The sequence below is a fragment of the Patagioenas fasciata genome, chromosome 15 (assembly GCF_037038585.1).
Source record: "Patagioenas fasciata isolate bPatFas1 chromosome 15, bPatFas1.hap1, whole genome shotgun sequence".
Lineage (NCBI taxonomy): Eukaryota > Metazoa > Chordata > Aves > Columbiformes > Columbidae > Patagioenas > Patagioenas fasciata.
In genome coordinates, this window is record NC_092534.1 from 15,324,634 (window position 1) to 15,338,070 (window position 13,437).

The 13,437-nt window shown below is 42.8% G+C and overlaps 1 protein-coding gene across 6 annotated transcripts in view; it reads left to right on the forward strand.

Moving 5' to 3' along the window:
- MAD1L1 (mitotic arrest deficient 1 like 1) overlaps positions 1-13,437 on the forward strand; it is a 343,378-nt gene that overhangs the window by 22,465 nt on the left and 307,476 nt on the right. For all 6 annotated transcript variants that reach the window (XM_071814987.1, XM_065850520.2, XM_071814988.1 and 3 more), the window contains exon 11: positions 12,558-12,644. In XM_071814987.1, coding sequence (XP_071671088.1) covers positions 12,558-12,644 — 87 coding nt within the window. The remainder of the gene's footprint in view (positions 1-12,557; positions 12,645-13,437) is intronic.

Sequence of the window (13,437 nt, forward strand, 5' to 3'; positions counted from 1 at the left end):
AAAGCATACCCAACTATTCCATGTAGCCACAAAGTTAAGAGGTGGAGGTGTGGGGAACCTTCTTTCCTGCCCTGTCACTAATGTAAAATGCAGGGAATGCATTGGCAAAGCTGCTTTTTATTTAAGTTCATCTGGTGGCTGCTGATGCACTAAAATGTGTTCTGCGCATACTTTGCTCATCACCTGACAGCGAAATGTTTCTTCTAATGAAGTCACGGCTGTCGAATTGCATTCTTGTAAGAGGATGATGCATTTTGGAATAGTGTGTTAGAAACCTCTGCACATTGAAGCAGCTCTCGACTTTTACTGCCTCTTGCTATGAACAGAAACAGGACCTGCCAGAGAGCCTGACCTTCCAGTGTAGTTGGAAGTTTGGCTTTTCTAGAAATGTATTTACTTGAGATCTTGAGCATTTCTTCTTTTCTAGTACTAATTTGACTCAATCCTTACCAATTCCCTTTCTCTGTGTCATTCTCAACTCTTGTCTGCAAAGTTAACGATTGCTGCGCCTCTTTGTGGGGAGCGATGGGCGACTGTTGTAAGAACCATTTTCTAGCACAAGTTGTTCTTGCTGGAGTTGCTCTTGAGTTCTCATTACTTGCTTAACCTCCCTTCTAGAGATACTCCGCTATGAACGGTGCAGGGAAAGGAAGATCAAACTTTTAAGTAGAAGAAATATGACATTCTGGATTTCCCTGAGTTTTGCTCTGCAGAGTTGATTTCTGTTCTGATGGAACAATCATTCTCTTTCTGTAGCACCTATGAAGCTGTTCAGCGAGAGCTCGAAATCCTAGTGACTTTTCTGAGGACAGAAATGGGGTATCTGGCTTTGAGAATGTGTTCAGTTATCAGTATCCTCAATTAGTCAGCTATTCATCAGTTAGTTCACTTGGGCAGTCTGCAGTGATACTTCACAGCTCCGCTATTGACTCAGTTCAGAAGACGATTTAACCTAGTTATAAATGATTTTTACTCAGTTTTGCTGGTATATTTGCAAATAGCATTTCTGACTCTCTGCTCTTTTTGTTCCCAGAGTTAAAGCTTTGTGGCTTCAGGTGGTTTGCTGCAAATTTAGCAGCCAAGGCTGATGGCATCAGGCCTGTTGTGTGACAAACCTTTCATTTAGGCCTGACGGTTTCCAGTGTGACTTTGGCAAAGACATCATCTGCCTTCTGGAGAGCTGGCCTGCTTGTCAAGGTGACAAACACCTGTCGGCTCGCCTGTCTGCAAGCGGCTGGCAAGGGGAGATGCAATTGGCACTTAGTAATAACTGATAGATTTGAAAGGCTGGTGGAGAGGAAGAGTGAAAAAGTGTTCTGCATTAGGGTTTTTTTTTTCCAGTTGGGTAGACATGGTTTGTGGAAAATATTTGTGCTCCTGTCTATGTGGCTTATGATAGCTGCTAAAGCCAAAGGTGCTATTTTTCAATGTCAGTCTTTTGAGTGTATTTAGAGATTTAAGATAACTAGAATATTTGTCTGTTTCTTGTATCCTGTGCTATTCTTTCCAACAGTGGTGTGTCTGCATGAGTGGAGTTTCATGGAATCATAGAATACTGGGTTGAAAGAGACCTCCAGGACCATCTGGTCCTTTTTTGGCAAAGCCCAGTCTAGACAAGCTGGCCCAGCACCCGTCCAGCTGAGTCTTCCGAGTGTCCCATGTTGGGGAAAAGTTTGAAGGACACACATTAAACCCTTAACTTCGCTTTAGATTCAGCCCTTCTGTTGAATGTTTTCATGCTGTAAGTTGGTTAAATATTTGCCAGAACATGCTTTCATGGACAGTTTCTAGTACCATATAATGTTAGTAATTACATGTCAGACAAATCTGGTAATATAGAGTAATATACAGTATTATAAGAACAGCACTTTTGTGTCTAAGACTGTAAGGGCTACAAAATAAGTATTTGGCTCTTGGGAATTGAAACATCAGAAGGATGTTTACCAAAGTTTTAGCGTCTCTATCAGTCCATGGCTTTTGTCAGGGAGAACAGGATGCTTTTGGCGTTAAACCAGGATTCAGATCTATGGTGCAGGGACTAAGTCACTACATGGAATTTGATGGAATTGTATCCGACAAGAATCCAGATGCTCTCAGCCTCAAATTGCATCTGGGTTTTCATAGTTTTACAGAGCCGTCTCTCACTAGGTTGTTTCTTATCCTTTTCTGTGCTCGATAATTTGGAATCGTTAGGTTTGTGTGTGCTGCCCATTGCGTTTTCTATCCTTGCTGTGCTGGGGGGGTTAAGGGACTGAGCTGAACCGAGAGGGCAATAACCACCTTCTCCTCCTCCCGAAGCGCTGTGCTGGCCGGAGACAGCTCGAGGGCTCGGGCTGTCTGGCTGTTGTGGAAGAGCTGCGGTTCCCTTCTATCTGAACAATAAGCTTTGTATCTGTTTGGACAGTAATGAACTGCTTTTGTTTCCTTCAGAAACGTGCTCCGCTGTCTGGAGCGTTTCCATTTACAGACAACCCTTGCCAAATTAATTTTATTTAATTATCTCCCAGGGCTAAGCTTGAATACATTTTATGTTAAATTCAGTGTTTCTCCCTCTTCCGAACGAAATGGACTTAATATCCATGTTAAAATCTGATTAAAACTAAAATTGAGTTTTTTGAAGTCTGATTATCCCATGAAATGGAATTTTTAAACCTAATTATGAATGGATTTGCATACATTTTTAGCACCATTGAAAAGAAAGTTGAAATAAATTTATTAATGAAATCTCCTGCTGTCTCCTTGGGCCATGACAATTGCTGGAGAGTGAGGGAGTAGGAGGGGAGGCGAGGATAAAAACCCTCCCTCTTTTGAAATATACCCTCTCCCCCCCAAATTAATTCCAGAGCTGGTTTGACCCTGTCTAATTTTTATTCCTCTCTGCCACACAGCCCAATTTATGTAATTGATGGCCTTTCAGAGGGTAACTATACAGTTGAGCTGGTTTCATGTATTTAAAGCCTTTGTGCTTTCTGAAGGGAGGATATGGGGAGGCAACATTTATTTCAACTATTATATTCTTCCTCTTTTTTCCGAGGTAGCCCTGCTACAAAATCAATAGGCAGCTCTCATTTCTCCTTTCCGAGAAGTTGGATCTGAGAACATTCATTTTAAGCTTGATAAAAATTGGATGGTTTTACAGACTGTGGTGAACGTGCACATGGGATTTGTGATTGTTTGTATCGTTCCCTGGCTTTGAAGTAAAAAGTTTCTTTGTAGGATATGTTTGAATCTCTCTCTGTGCCCGTTCCCTCAGGGTTTGGACAGTGGTTCTCTATGGAAAAGGTGCCAGTGGAGGATGTGGCTGCTTGGCCAACTTCAGCTTTGGGGAGCAGGTGCGGAGGGGCAGCAGATGCCTGTGCAGGGAGGCGTTGGTTTCATGGGAGGCTCATACTGTTGAACCTTTCCTACACTGATTGAAAAGTTATTTTCCTTACATGAAAGGTAGAACTTAAAGATATGGCTTCTTGGGTGGGGTCGGTCATCCTCTTACGCAGGGTTACAGAAAGCGCTTTGCATGCATAAGCGTTAGTTCCAACATTTTAAGGGTATTTCTCTCTCTCCTATGCTGTGTGCAGATATTTTTTTTCTTGTTAAAAAATTATAGTAGATATGGTAGAAAAAAAGCATTTTGGCAATTCAGAAATCCTGGACGTGATACGTGACTCTGCGAAGAGTAAATGCTCAGCATGCGGCCAAGTGTTGTGTAAGCATTTGCATTTGCAGAGCTACTTTTGAGCAGAGGGACTGTTTTCAATATACCTTTGTGTTTTTTATTTTAACCCTGTCTTGCAAAGGGTAATTACGAAATGTAGGGGAGATATGAAGTTCTACAAGAAATGCTTAATTCTGGAGCTGTTTCTTTGAGATGCCTCTAAAGTGGGAAGTTTTGTGAGGGGAGCTGTGGTTCAGCAGAGGGGGGAGGAATCTGGAAGCAGAATCTGAAGAGTTCAGAGTATCTGATGCGCCTTTTCCTCAAGTGTGGAGCTGTTGTACAAATCTGCAGTCAATGCAACGAGCAGAACCCAGAAGCTGCGGATCCTGGAGATCCCCAGTGGGGCAGACGTTGTGAAGGCTTCTAGCAGGATGGGTTTTATCTCTTTATTGTTGTCTGCTTGGTTCTGTATCTTCCATTCTCCAAAGGAAAAGTAACTGGTTGTGGGTGGTCCTGTGTGTTGTATTGCACAGCATGGTGAAATAAGATCTTGGAGATAAATGTGCATGCAAGGAAGGATGGCAAAGTGGGGTGAAAAAAGGATGTTTGCTTCTTTTAATGCAGAGAATAGGAGCTTTTTCTCTTCTGTCAATACATTTCAAATTTTAGAAACTGTTTATCGTCTAATTTGTGCCTCCCCCTGTAGCTTCAGGCGCCGAACATGACTAAAACTTGATGATAGTGTTAAGCCAAGATGATGTCGAAGTGCTTGTGACACCAGTCCGGTCCTTATAATCCCGGTCACAGGAGCCGGTGGCAAAGCCGCTGGGAATTCGTCATCGCTTTTGGCCGCTCTGAGCCCTGCAGGCGCTGAGCTCACGTACCCGTTTGGGAGAGCGAGCTGGCAACAGAACAGGAGTCGCCGAAATGCTGCTGTTTACATCTTTAATGTGATTACACTATAGCAGTTCCACTTTCTCTGAACAAGTCTTAAAGTCTGCTTCTGTTTGCTTCTGACGTTAATTATTCGTTATTTATGGATGATGGCGGTTGGGGTTTGGCTTTCACAGGCAGGTTTGTTATATCCACTTAGCTCTGACTGCTTTGGCATGCTCTAAGACTCAGTTATTTTCCCAGCATTCGTTCCTAATGTTCATCATTCTTCTTGATGTTAAAACTCCTACTATGTAATCCAGCTCTGCTTTGGGGAATGAGAGACTGATGGGATGGGCTGAGTTGGCTTTTTTGTTTCGTTTTCTGTGGGAAGCATAGGAAGAGCTTTTTATTTAAAAGCTGAGTTTATTGCCAAAGCTGAGGGCAACTTTTATTGTCACACTGTCTCAAAGGACTTGCATATGAGGTGCTCTATATGTGTGGCTTGAGAGATTTGGATGTTAAGGAGAGAAAGCAGGATTTCAATATGAGATGGGACTGATGGAGGGAGAGGGGGGATTTTTGCACCATCTTTCTGTAATATTGGGGTGCCAGCACCACTGTGCAGCAATGGCACTCTTGGGGTTCTTCTGTTTTAATGACTTGGGTCATCTGCTTTGTACTGGGACTGCAATGTTTAGGTCTTGCTATGTCTCATATTTGTTAGTAGATGCCTAGAGCTGATGTTAATGGGCTTCCATAAAGCTTTCGGTCTGAAACGTTATTCGTCCTTCACTTTGAATATTAAATTTTTAGAAACTTTCAAAAAAAAAAGTACGAGAGCTACTGCATTTGTTTAAAGTTCTGAAAGCTTTTTTTAGCTAAACAGTTCAAAGAGCGCATCTCGCTAATCAGAGGCATATTTTTGCATCCCCGGGGTGGTCACAGTGTTTTAATTGGAACTCGGGCTTCTTTGAAGTCCTTTCTAATCCTCCCTGAGCTGGGGGAAGAGGGTTTGAAGGCAGCACTGTAAATCTGAAATGTCTTCGTTTTATTTACATGTGTCTGGGGACATGTGTAATTCGTTTTCCCAAACTTAAGCTCGCTTGCCAGCTTGCGGACAGCTGAGTGAGCAATGTGCTTGGTTAGCGGGGACGCCTGAGCCGGCGAGGGGTCACGGGCACCAAGCTCACGTGTCTGTGGCTTTGTTAAAACCGGGAGCAGAGCTACAGGCTCTGAATGGGAAACGAACTCAGTGGGAAACGATGTGATCCCGAAACAAGAGACTGGACGAGGCAAAAAGCTAGGGTTTACACTTGTGGTTTAGGATTAACTTACTAGGATGGCACTCAAAAATGGTGTTGCATGCTGATATTTGACTGCTTCACAAGTTAAGAAACGAAAGGTTTAGGGTACGGCTCTTATGGTTGATAGCTTCAGTTGTCCTTTAAATCAGTATGGGTTTTGACAGCTCTTAACACCTTGAATGAATAAAGAGAAATGACTACTCTTCAAAACAGTTTAATCAAAGTGTTACAAAACACTAAGTGTGTCCTAATTGCCTATGGAATTTTGAGAATTTATTTTTGTGAGCGTTGTGTTGTAGCAGATTCCTTAACGTATGGTTTACTTAACATAGTTAGCAATAGAAACGGAGGACGTAGGCATGAAAACATTGACAAATAGGGGGAACCACCTGGACAGGAGCTTGAAGGGGCTTTTTTGGCAAGAGAAGCGCTGCTGTGTAGCTTAACTCTGACATTCCGGACCAGGACACCAGATTTCAGTTGCAACGTTTTCCTTCGGTCTGGTGAAGAGGAGCCCAGCTCGGTGCCCAGGTCGGTGATGTGTTTGAGTGAGCTGCAGTTTTCTGATATGAACTCTGAGTTAATATGACCACATTAAACTTAAGGGCTCGATGCTGCTGTATTTTGGGAAGCGTGTATTTGCTGTTGTGATTATTGTTGTTTGCTGTACTTTCTTGGAAGTCAAGTCATCACGGACACGAAGCGGCTTTTGCACTGGCTGGTGAAGCTTAAGAAATAAGCGGGAGTCCTGTAAAGCAGAGATAGAGGAGATGAAGCAGTTGTAGAACTCAAATACACAAAAAGGATGTTAGGGGGACTCGCTTCAGACGCACAGGAAAAGCCTTATTACAGACATCCCACAGCCTTTCTAATCACACAGAAATATTTAACACAACTAAAGTGCCTTTCCAGAAATCTTGTGGTGCTGTCATGTTGTTGTTCTGTGTTTTGTTCTTTAGATGCTGTTGTTTTCCAGTCTCGGAAGATGATTAAATTCTTGTTTGAAAGCAGAAAAGGTCTTTCTTGGAGAGACAACAATTTAAAAATCTTCTTGTGTTTCTTATACATAAGAACACATAGGGAAAAAAATCTGGATTTTATACTTTTTGGAGACTGCTTTTTAAAAACAAACCAACCAAAAACCAACCTGGAAATGTGTTTTGATTGAAGGGGGAGCAGCAGCTGTGCCCTCCCTTTCTGGGACTGCTTCTCCTAACAAGCACTGTAGTGAAGACTCCTGACTCCGACCTCTGCTGGTTAACGATGCTCAAGTGTAGTGCAGTTTATGAATTGACCTAAAATGTCGCGCATGGGAATGTTTCACTTCAATTTAATAGGACTTAGTCGCGACAATAAAATCTGTGATTGTGTATTCATACTGAGTTAAAACTGTATAGAGAGCTACTAATTCCACAGAATTCCCAAAATCAGTAATTCTGAGTAATTCAGTATTCTAAGTGTGTTATTTGGTAGCTTCAAGCAAGTTTAATTAAAAAGAAACAGAAGTGAAGATCTTAGCCCCTCAAACAGAGTTGACTAAGTGCCTGGTTTTCTATTTAGTTTTACTTTTTTGTTGCACTTTTAATGTCAGATGCGATCAAACCTCTTCCTTTGCTGGGAGTTTTGAACCATTTTATAGAAGTAAGAAGAATTTGACGTTCTAATAAATTATAAATTTAAAAAAATATTCAAATTTTTAATTTAAAATCTTCATCTGCTCACTGAGTCCTGATTCTCAGTGTGTAGCTGTCATAGTTTATACCAAAATGGTAACAGATCCTTAACGAAGATGATTCAACAGGGGTTTCTAGCAAATGTCTATGAAATGCCAGTCGTGTGCATTAAAAAAAAGGCATAAAGAATTGCAGAAGCCATTTTCCTTGTTAAAAATGTGCCAGCGGGCACTTGGAAGTCATTGAGTGACTTGGATGGGCATCCCATTAAGTTAATTTTTCACTTTTTTTAAACAATTTTAGTGGGTTTTTTTTCTAAAATCATTTTTAAATGGCTCCTTTTCAAATGATCTGCACTTCAAAGGAAGTCAGAGAGCTTTGGTTAAGAGCCGTTTTGTCCCTCTCGTGCTGTGCTGTGCTGCTGAGCTGCGCTGGCCTCGTTTACCCGTTTAGGGCACAAAGAACTCTTGTATCCAAATTAGGCTCAAATTCTCCTGTTTGCTTGGTTTTTTTATTTAGATTTTTGCTTAAATGCTATTGCAGAAGGAACTGCTCTCTCAGGATGAGGTGGTGGGACAGAGCAAGAACTGTCCAGCTTGTGATTCCTCATGAGAAAGGAGCTGAAGTCAGTAATTTAATCTTTACCTGCATTTTGGAAGCCGCTTGTCACTTGTTCCTCGCGTTATCTTTATAATTACATAGTATATGATTCAGTTTTAATAACATGCTCTTGTATGTGTTTCATTCACAGGGTTTTGCACGGCTGATGCAAACTAGGTGTGTTTTCTTTGTCGTCGTGGTTCCACGGGCTCCGTTGTTACATGGGAAAGAATCGGGAGGTTTGCAGGGCAGAAAGATGCAGCTTTTCAGAAGGGGAGTTCGGGACGTGTTTACGTAAGGATAGTTTCAAACTTGCCTTCCGTAGCAATGGTGATTCAGGTAGTGTTGTTAAGCTATATTGTCAAGCAGACTTCTTGGCTGTTTATTACTGGTTTTCATATCAAATCCAGTATATCCAGTATTAGTTGGGGAATAACCTATTAGAGAGCAGTGTAGGGGAAAAGGACCTGGGGGTCCTGGTGGACAGCAGGGTGACCATGAGCCAGCACTGGACCCTTGTGGCCAGGAAAGCCAATGGTACCTGGTGTGTATTAGAAGGGGGTGGTCAGTAGGTCAGAGAGGTTCTCCTGCCCCTCTGCTCTGCCCTGGGGAGACCACACCTGGAATATTGTGTCCAGTTGTGGCCCCTCAGTTCCAGAAGGACAGGGAACTGCTGGAGAGAGTCCAGCGCAGCCACCAAGATGCTGAAGGGAGTGGAGCATCTCCCGTGTGAGGAAAGGCTGAGGGAGCTGGGGCTCTGGAGCTGGAGGAGTTCCTGTTCCATGGGGGGATTGCACTGGATGAGCTTTCCAGGGCTCTTCCAACCTCTGACCTCTGTGATACTGTGAAATGTTTCATAAGGAGCCTTAGGAAAAACGATACACAGCAAGCCCATCAGACAAAGGCTCTCTGGTCCAGAACGTGTTAAGTGTGTGTTGAGATGCTGACAAATTTCTTGCTGTGGCATCGTTTTCAGGAACACGTGAGATGAGGGGCTGCTCACAGCGGTGAGGGCTGGCTGCAGCGCTTTGGGAGTGGACCAATTCTCTTCAGATTGAAAGCCTGACTGATTTAATTTCATTATGCGTGTGGTGTTCATTCCGCCACTTGGAACTGTGTAAATTTGGCTTTTGCCAATTTGTGTGAGATCAGGATGCGATGCAGACCTCAGAAACAGGTTTGAAACCTCGCAATAAAGGTATTTGTGGCAAAGTGCGTGCAAGGGGTGTCTTTACCTCTGATCAACCGACATGGTTTAGTTTTAAAGAAAGTGAACTTTTCTGTAGAGAAAGTTAGTACCCATTCACTTGGACTGTTAAATATCTATGCCATTCCACTTAAAACAAAAGATCTAGTGCCAATAAATCATTCTCCAGCAATAAGTATAAACCTAAAGCTGCCAATTGCTGAAACTGAGATTGGAAGCTGGTTGTTGATTTGAGTTGCCAAACAGATGACGATGCTGGTGTTCCATTGGAAGCCTGTCAGTAGCTATCATTACTAGAAATCTGCGGCTTTTATAATCCTGTCTCATTTTACTGTTGGATTAATTTCAGTTCTCTGTCTCAGTCCTTAATACATTATAGCATGCATTTCTGAGAAAATGGGAAAAAATTGAGGCAAATATACTGTTCGTTTTAAAAACTCTCTGCAATTATTTCATTGATGCAGGGACCAAACACTTGTGTTGGCGGCCGGCACTCCACATGGCAGGAGATCCGCCTGATCCCGACTGTCTTTGTGATAAATCTGTTGTATTCCCTTGCGTTATGAGAGGCTTAGAGCTGCATTTTTCAGAGCCTTGTTGACTTGGCATTTAATTTTATAGAAATTGTCCATGTTGAAATTAACGTGTCTACTTACAGCTTCTTTTTGCCCAACAGACTACGCACACCCAGACCATTTCTGCCTGGGGTTTGCTGGTTTTTAGCTTCTTTTGACTCCAGTAGGTGAAAGATGGTCCAGTGGAAAGGGAAACGTAATTTTCTCATCAGCATTAATAAAAAGTGTCCTTTATCTCTGTTTTTCTAGTTAGAAGCTACCATGGAAAGATACCTACTTCCTTAGTTCATAGAGAAAAATCTGAGTCAAAGCTCCGCTTCCTGCAGATAGAAGCTAATGAACCCATGTCGAAATAAAACTGTGACTATTTTATAGACTTCGCTTGTAGGTTTTTTGCTGTTAATCTTTTTCCCTGCAGACATTGTGGAGCACGCCAAACCAACTGTCTTCCGCTTTCTGGCACATGTTATCATTTAGTCTTCCATTTATAACCATTAGAAAGAACCCGAGTCCACCAACTTGGAAACCAAAGTTAGTGCAGTGTTAGATTTGAGCTTTTCAGAGCTGAGATCCCAAGAAACCAGTGTTGTTTTTCCCTTGCTCTTGGGTTATGAGGAGATGTGGTTTGCATCAGTCTGGGCTGAGTGAGTTCTCCAGTGTTTGCTCTCATGCCCAGCCCTTTGGTGCCCTCAGTAAAGAGACGCGGAACTGTCTAAAATAAGAGTCCTGCTCATCTACTGGAGTTTGAAGTGTGTTATCTAGTGCTGCAGCACATTTGAAAACCCAGGTGCATGTTAACTTAAAATTAGCTTGTCTCTGCTACCAGAATTTGAATTTGAGATGTTTTAATCAAGCCATCTCCAGCTGGGTGTCTGGATTTCTTCTCCGAGCTCCCTTGGCCATTGAGCGTGATGTGTTTGGAGCGCAGCGTTTCACCCTGTGTTGACAAATGGCTTTGAGGGAGGCCATGTCCATCTCTTTTATTATATATCAACTGTTAAGACTTGCATGTAACACAAGTGGTATTAGAGGCTTCAAAATTTTCTTCTGAGTAAGGCTACAGGTGTGCAGTTCTGGAAGGAAAACGCAGGAACCTTTGCAATGGGGTTGCCAGAGTTGAATGCTGCCTGTCTGCATCGGCTCGCTGTTTCATTTTTACTTGTCTGGAAGTGAAAGATGATCAAAGAGAAAAAGTGATGCCTTTTCTGTATGTGAATAGTTGACTAAAAAGCGGTGTTGTCAGATGAATGACTTTTCTTTAGTCCTAGGCTCAGTCAAAATCCAAATGGTCAAGCTAGAGGCACATCGACTTATTCAGTTTTTGGAGTGGCAGCCCTCATTCCAGGGCTGGATTTGAACAATGTGAAATCTGGCCAGGCTTAATTTCACCTGCCAGCAACAGCAAAGCCTTGGTTTGCATGTTGGGAGACCTGACAGGATGTGTTTCTACAGGTTTCACTTCTGCAAAATGAGCTTCCCACTCACTCCCTGGGGAAAAAAACCTATTCAAGGTTTGGGTCCCTCTTCCCCTTCAGGAGGGATGCGTTTTGCTGCAGCAAAGGGATGTACCCAGTACATGCTGTGATAGCCTTTCCAGCTTCCTTTCCTTTGAGAAATGTGATATAGATGCTTCCCTTTTAGGATGGGAAACCCTGTCTGGTGGCTCAAGAGAAAAAAACCTTGTGTTGTTTATAAGCTGCCTTCATTTAGAGTTGAATCTCTCACAGTCGCAGTTTAAAGGCAAATCTCCAAAAAGCACAGTTATCTCCTATGGAGACTGTTGATGTGGTTTCTGGGACTGCCAGGTTGGAGTTATCTTGATCCCACTCCACTAGCTTTAAGAATTTGTCATTGGATTTGATGGAAAAATAAGCTTATTCCTGTCAACTACAGAGCTGTTCCAAGCAGATCTGTGTGAATCTTTGATCTCTTTGACAAGAAAAGGTTATCAGTGGTATCTGAAATGCTAGCTAGAACTGATGGGTTGTTTTGTTGGGTTTTTTTCCTCATGGCTCTGGGGTCACTGCTTGTATGGAGGACTCTGAAGTGGTGATGATGTGGGACACTGCTTTGGGTCACCTGTGAGCAGCTGAACCTCCACACTCTGAGGTTGTTCAGCGGTGGCCAGAGTTGTTCAGTTGTACCGTCTGCATGTACATTTATTGCCTCATTTTCTTCCCCTCCTGCTAATGATCCTGTGCTTGTGCTCCACTGAGACTGTAGTTTGGCAGCAATGAAAATAGAACCAGGTGTGCTCACCTGTGTGCTGGTGCTGAGCACTGGGGTGGGGAGGAGGCCATGAGGTCCTGTTCTTGTGTATGTCCAGTCCAGTGTGTGTGTTGAAGTGATGAACTGTCTCTTCATTTGGTATGAATGCTTATGCAGGCTGCTCGTTTTGAAGGATTAGGTGTTGCTGACTCTGTCTTTTGGGTGGGTCCAGGGGTTAAAGTGGACAGCGGTGAGATGCTGTGACTTGGATGATGATTCCAGCACCCGGCAATGGCTTTAGTAAAACAGCCTTTGATGAGAGCTGGGCAGCACGTAACCCGGCGTTGTTCTAAGGAGCTGCACCAGCTTTGGCCTGGTGAAATCACTTTGTCTGCTGGTTGTGTATGGAACCATTTTAACCAATGATTCGTTAAAAGTTTCTATTTTGTTTCAATTATGTAGGACACCTGATGATCTCTCCAGGCAAATTGTGGCCCTGCAGCAAAGGGAGCTTGTGCTGAAAGAGCAGAACTCCACCATCACAAACAGGTAAGTGATACCAATAGTGGATGCTGGTTGCAAGACATTGCTATTGATGTATTATAGCTTACAGAAAGAAAACAAGGACCGCAGCCGGAGAGGATGGCTTTTTAGATTTCCCTGCTACTCCATGGAGCCTTCTATGCTACCTCTGTCTTTCCCAAGTTGATGAAGAGTTTTTTGCTTATGTAAATCATTGCAAGAAGAAAAAAATGAAGAGCTGTGGGAGGATGCGATGAAGAGTTTATCCAGCTTTATATTATGAGCTGAAGTGTTTGCAAGGGGAAATACGCTGCTTTCCTAGACCATCTCACCTGGAAAGGGAATGTCACAGCAAAATAGTTGTCTGGGTATGGGAAGGGAGCAAGAGCCCTGAGGGTGTGATTTCACTGCTTAGAGGACCAGTTTGTGTAGATAGCGATGGAAAAGTGTGTTTGCAGTTTTGATGGCAAAGTACTGCTTGGCTTGAGAGGAGCAATCTGTTTATAGAATGAGATATGTATTTGAAACCAGAGGGTGTTTAGGCCTTTGCTCTGGTGTGGGAGTGAATATCTAATGGGGGAAATGAATTCGTCTGCCAGAATTTAACTTTCCAGACTGCATTGGTTACACATGGCATTTCTTAACATGGTTCCGTAGCATGCAAGAAAGCACTTCTTATTATTGCTGCACAGATTCTTTTCACACTGTTCTATTTTGTCATATTAGGAGCCTGTTGTCCGTTGGTGTTAAAAACAATACCTCTTGGAACTGTTTGCATGACCAAGGTATAAGCTGACTTGTCTAAGCAGCGGAAGTGTGG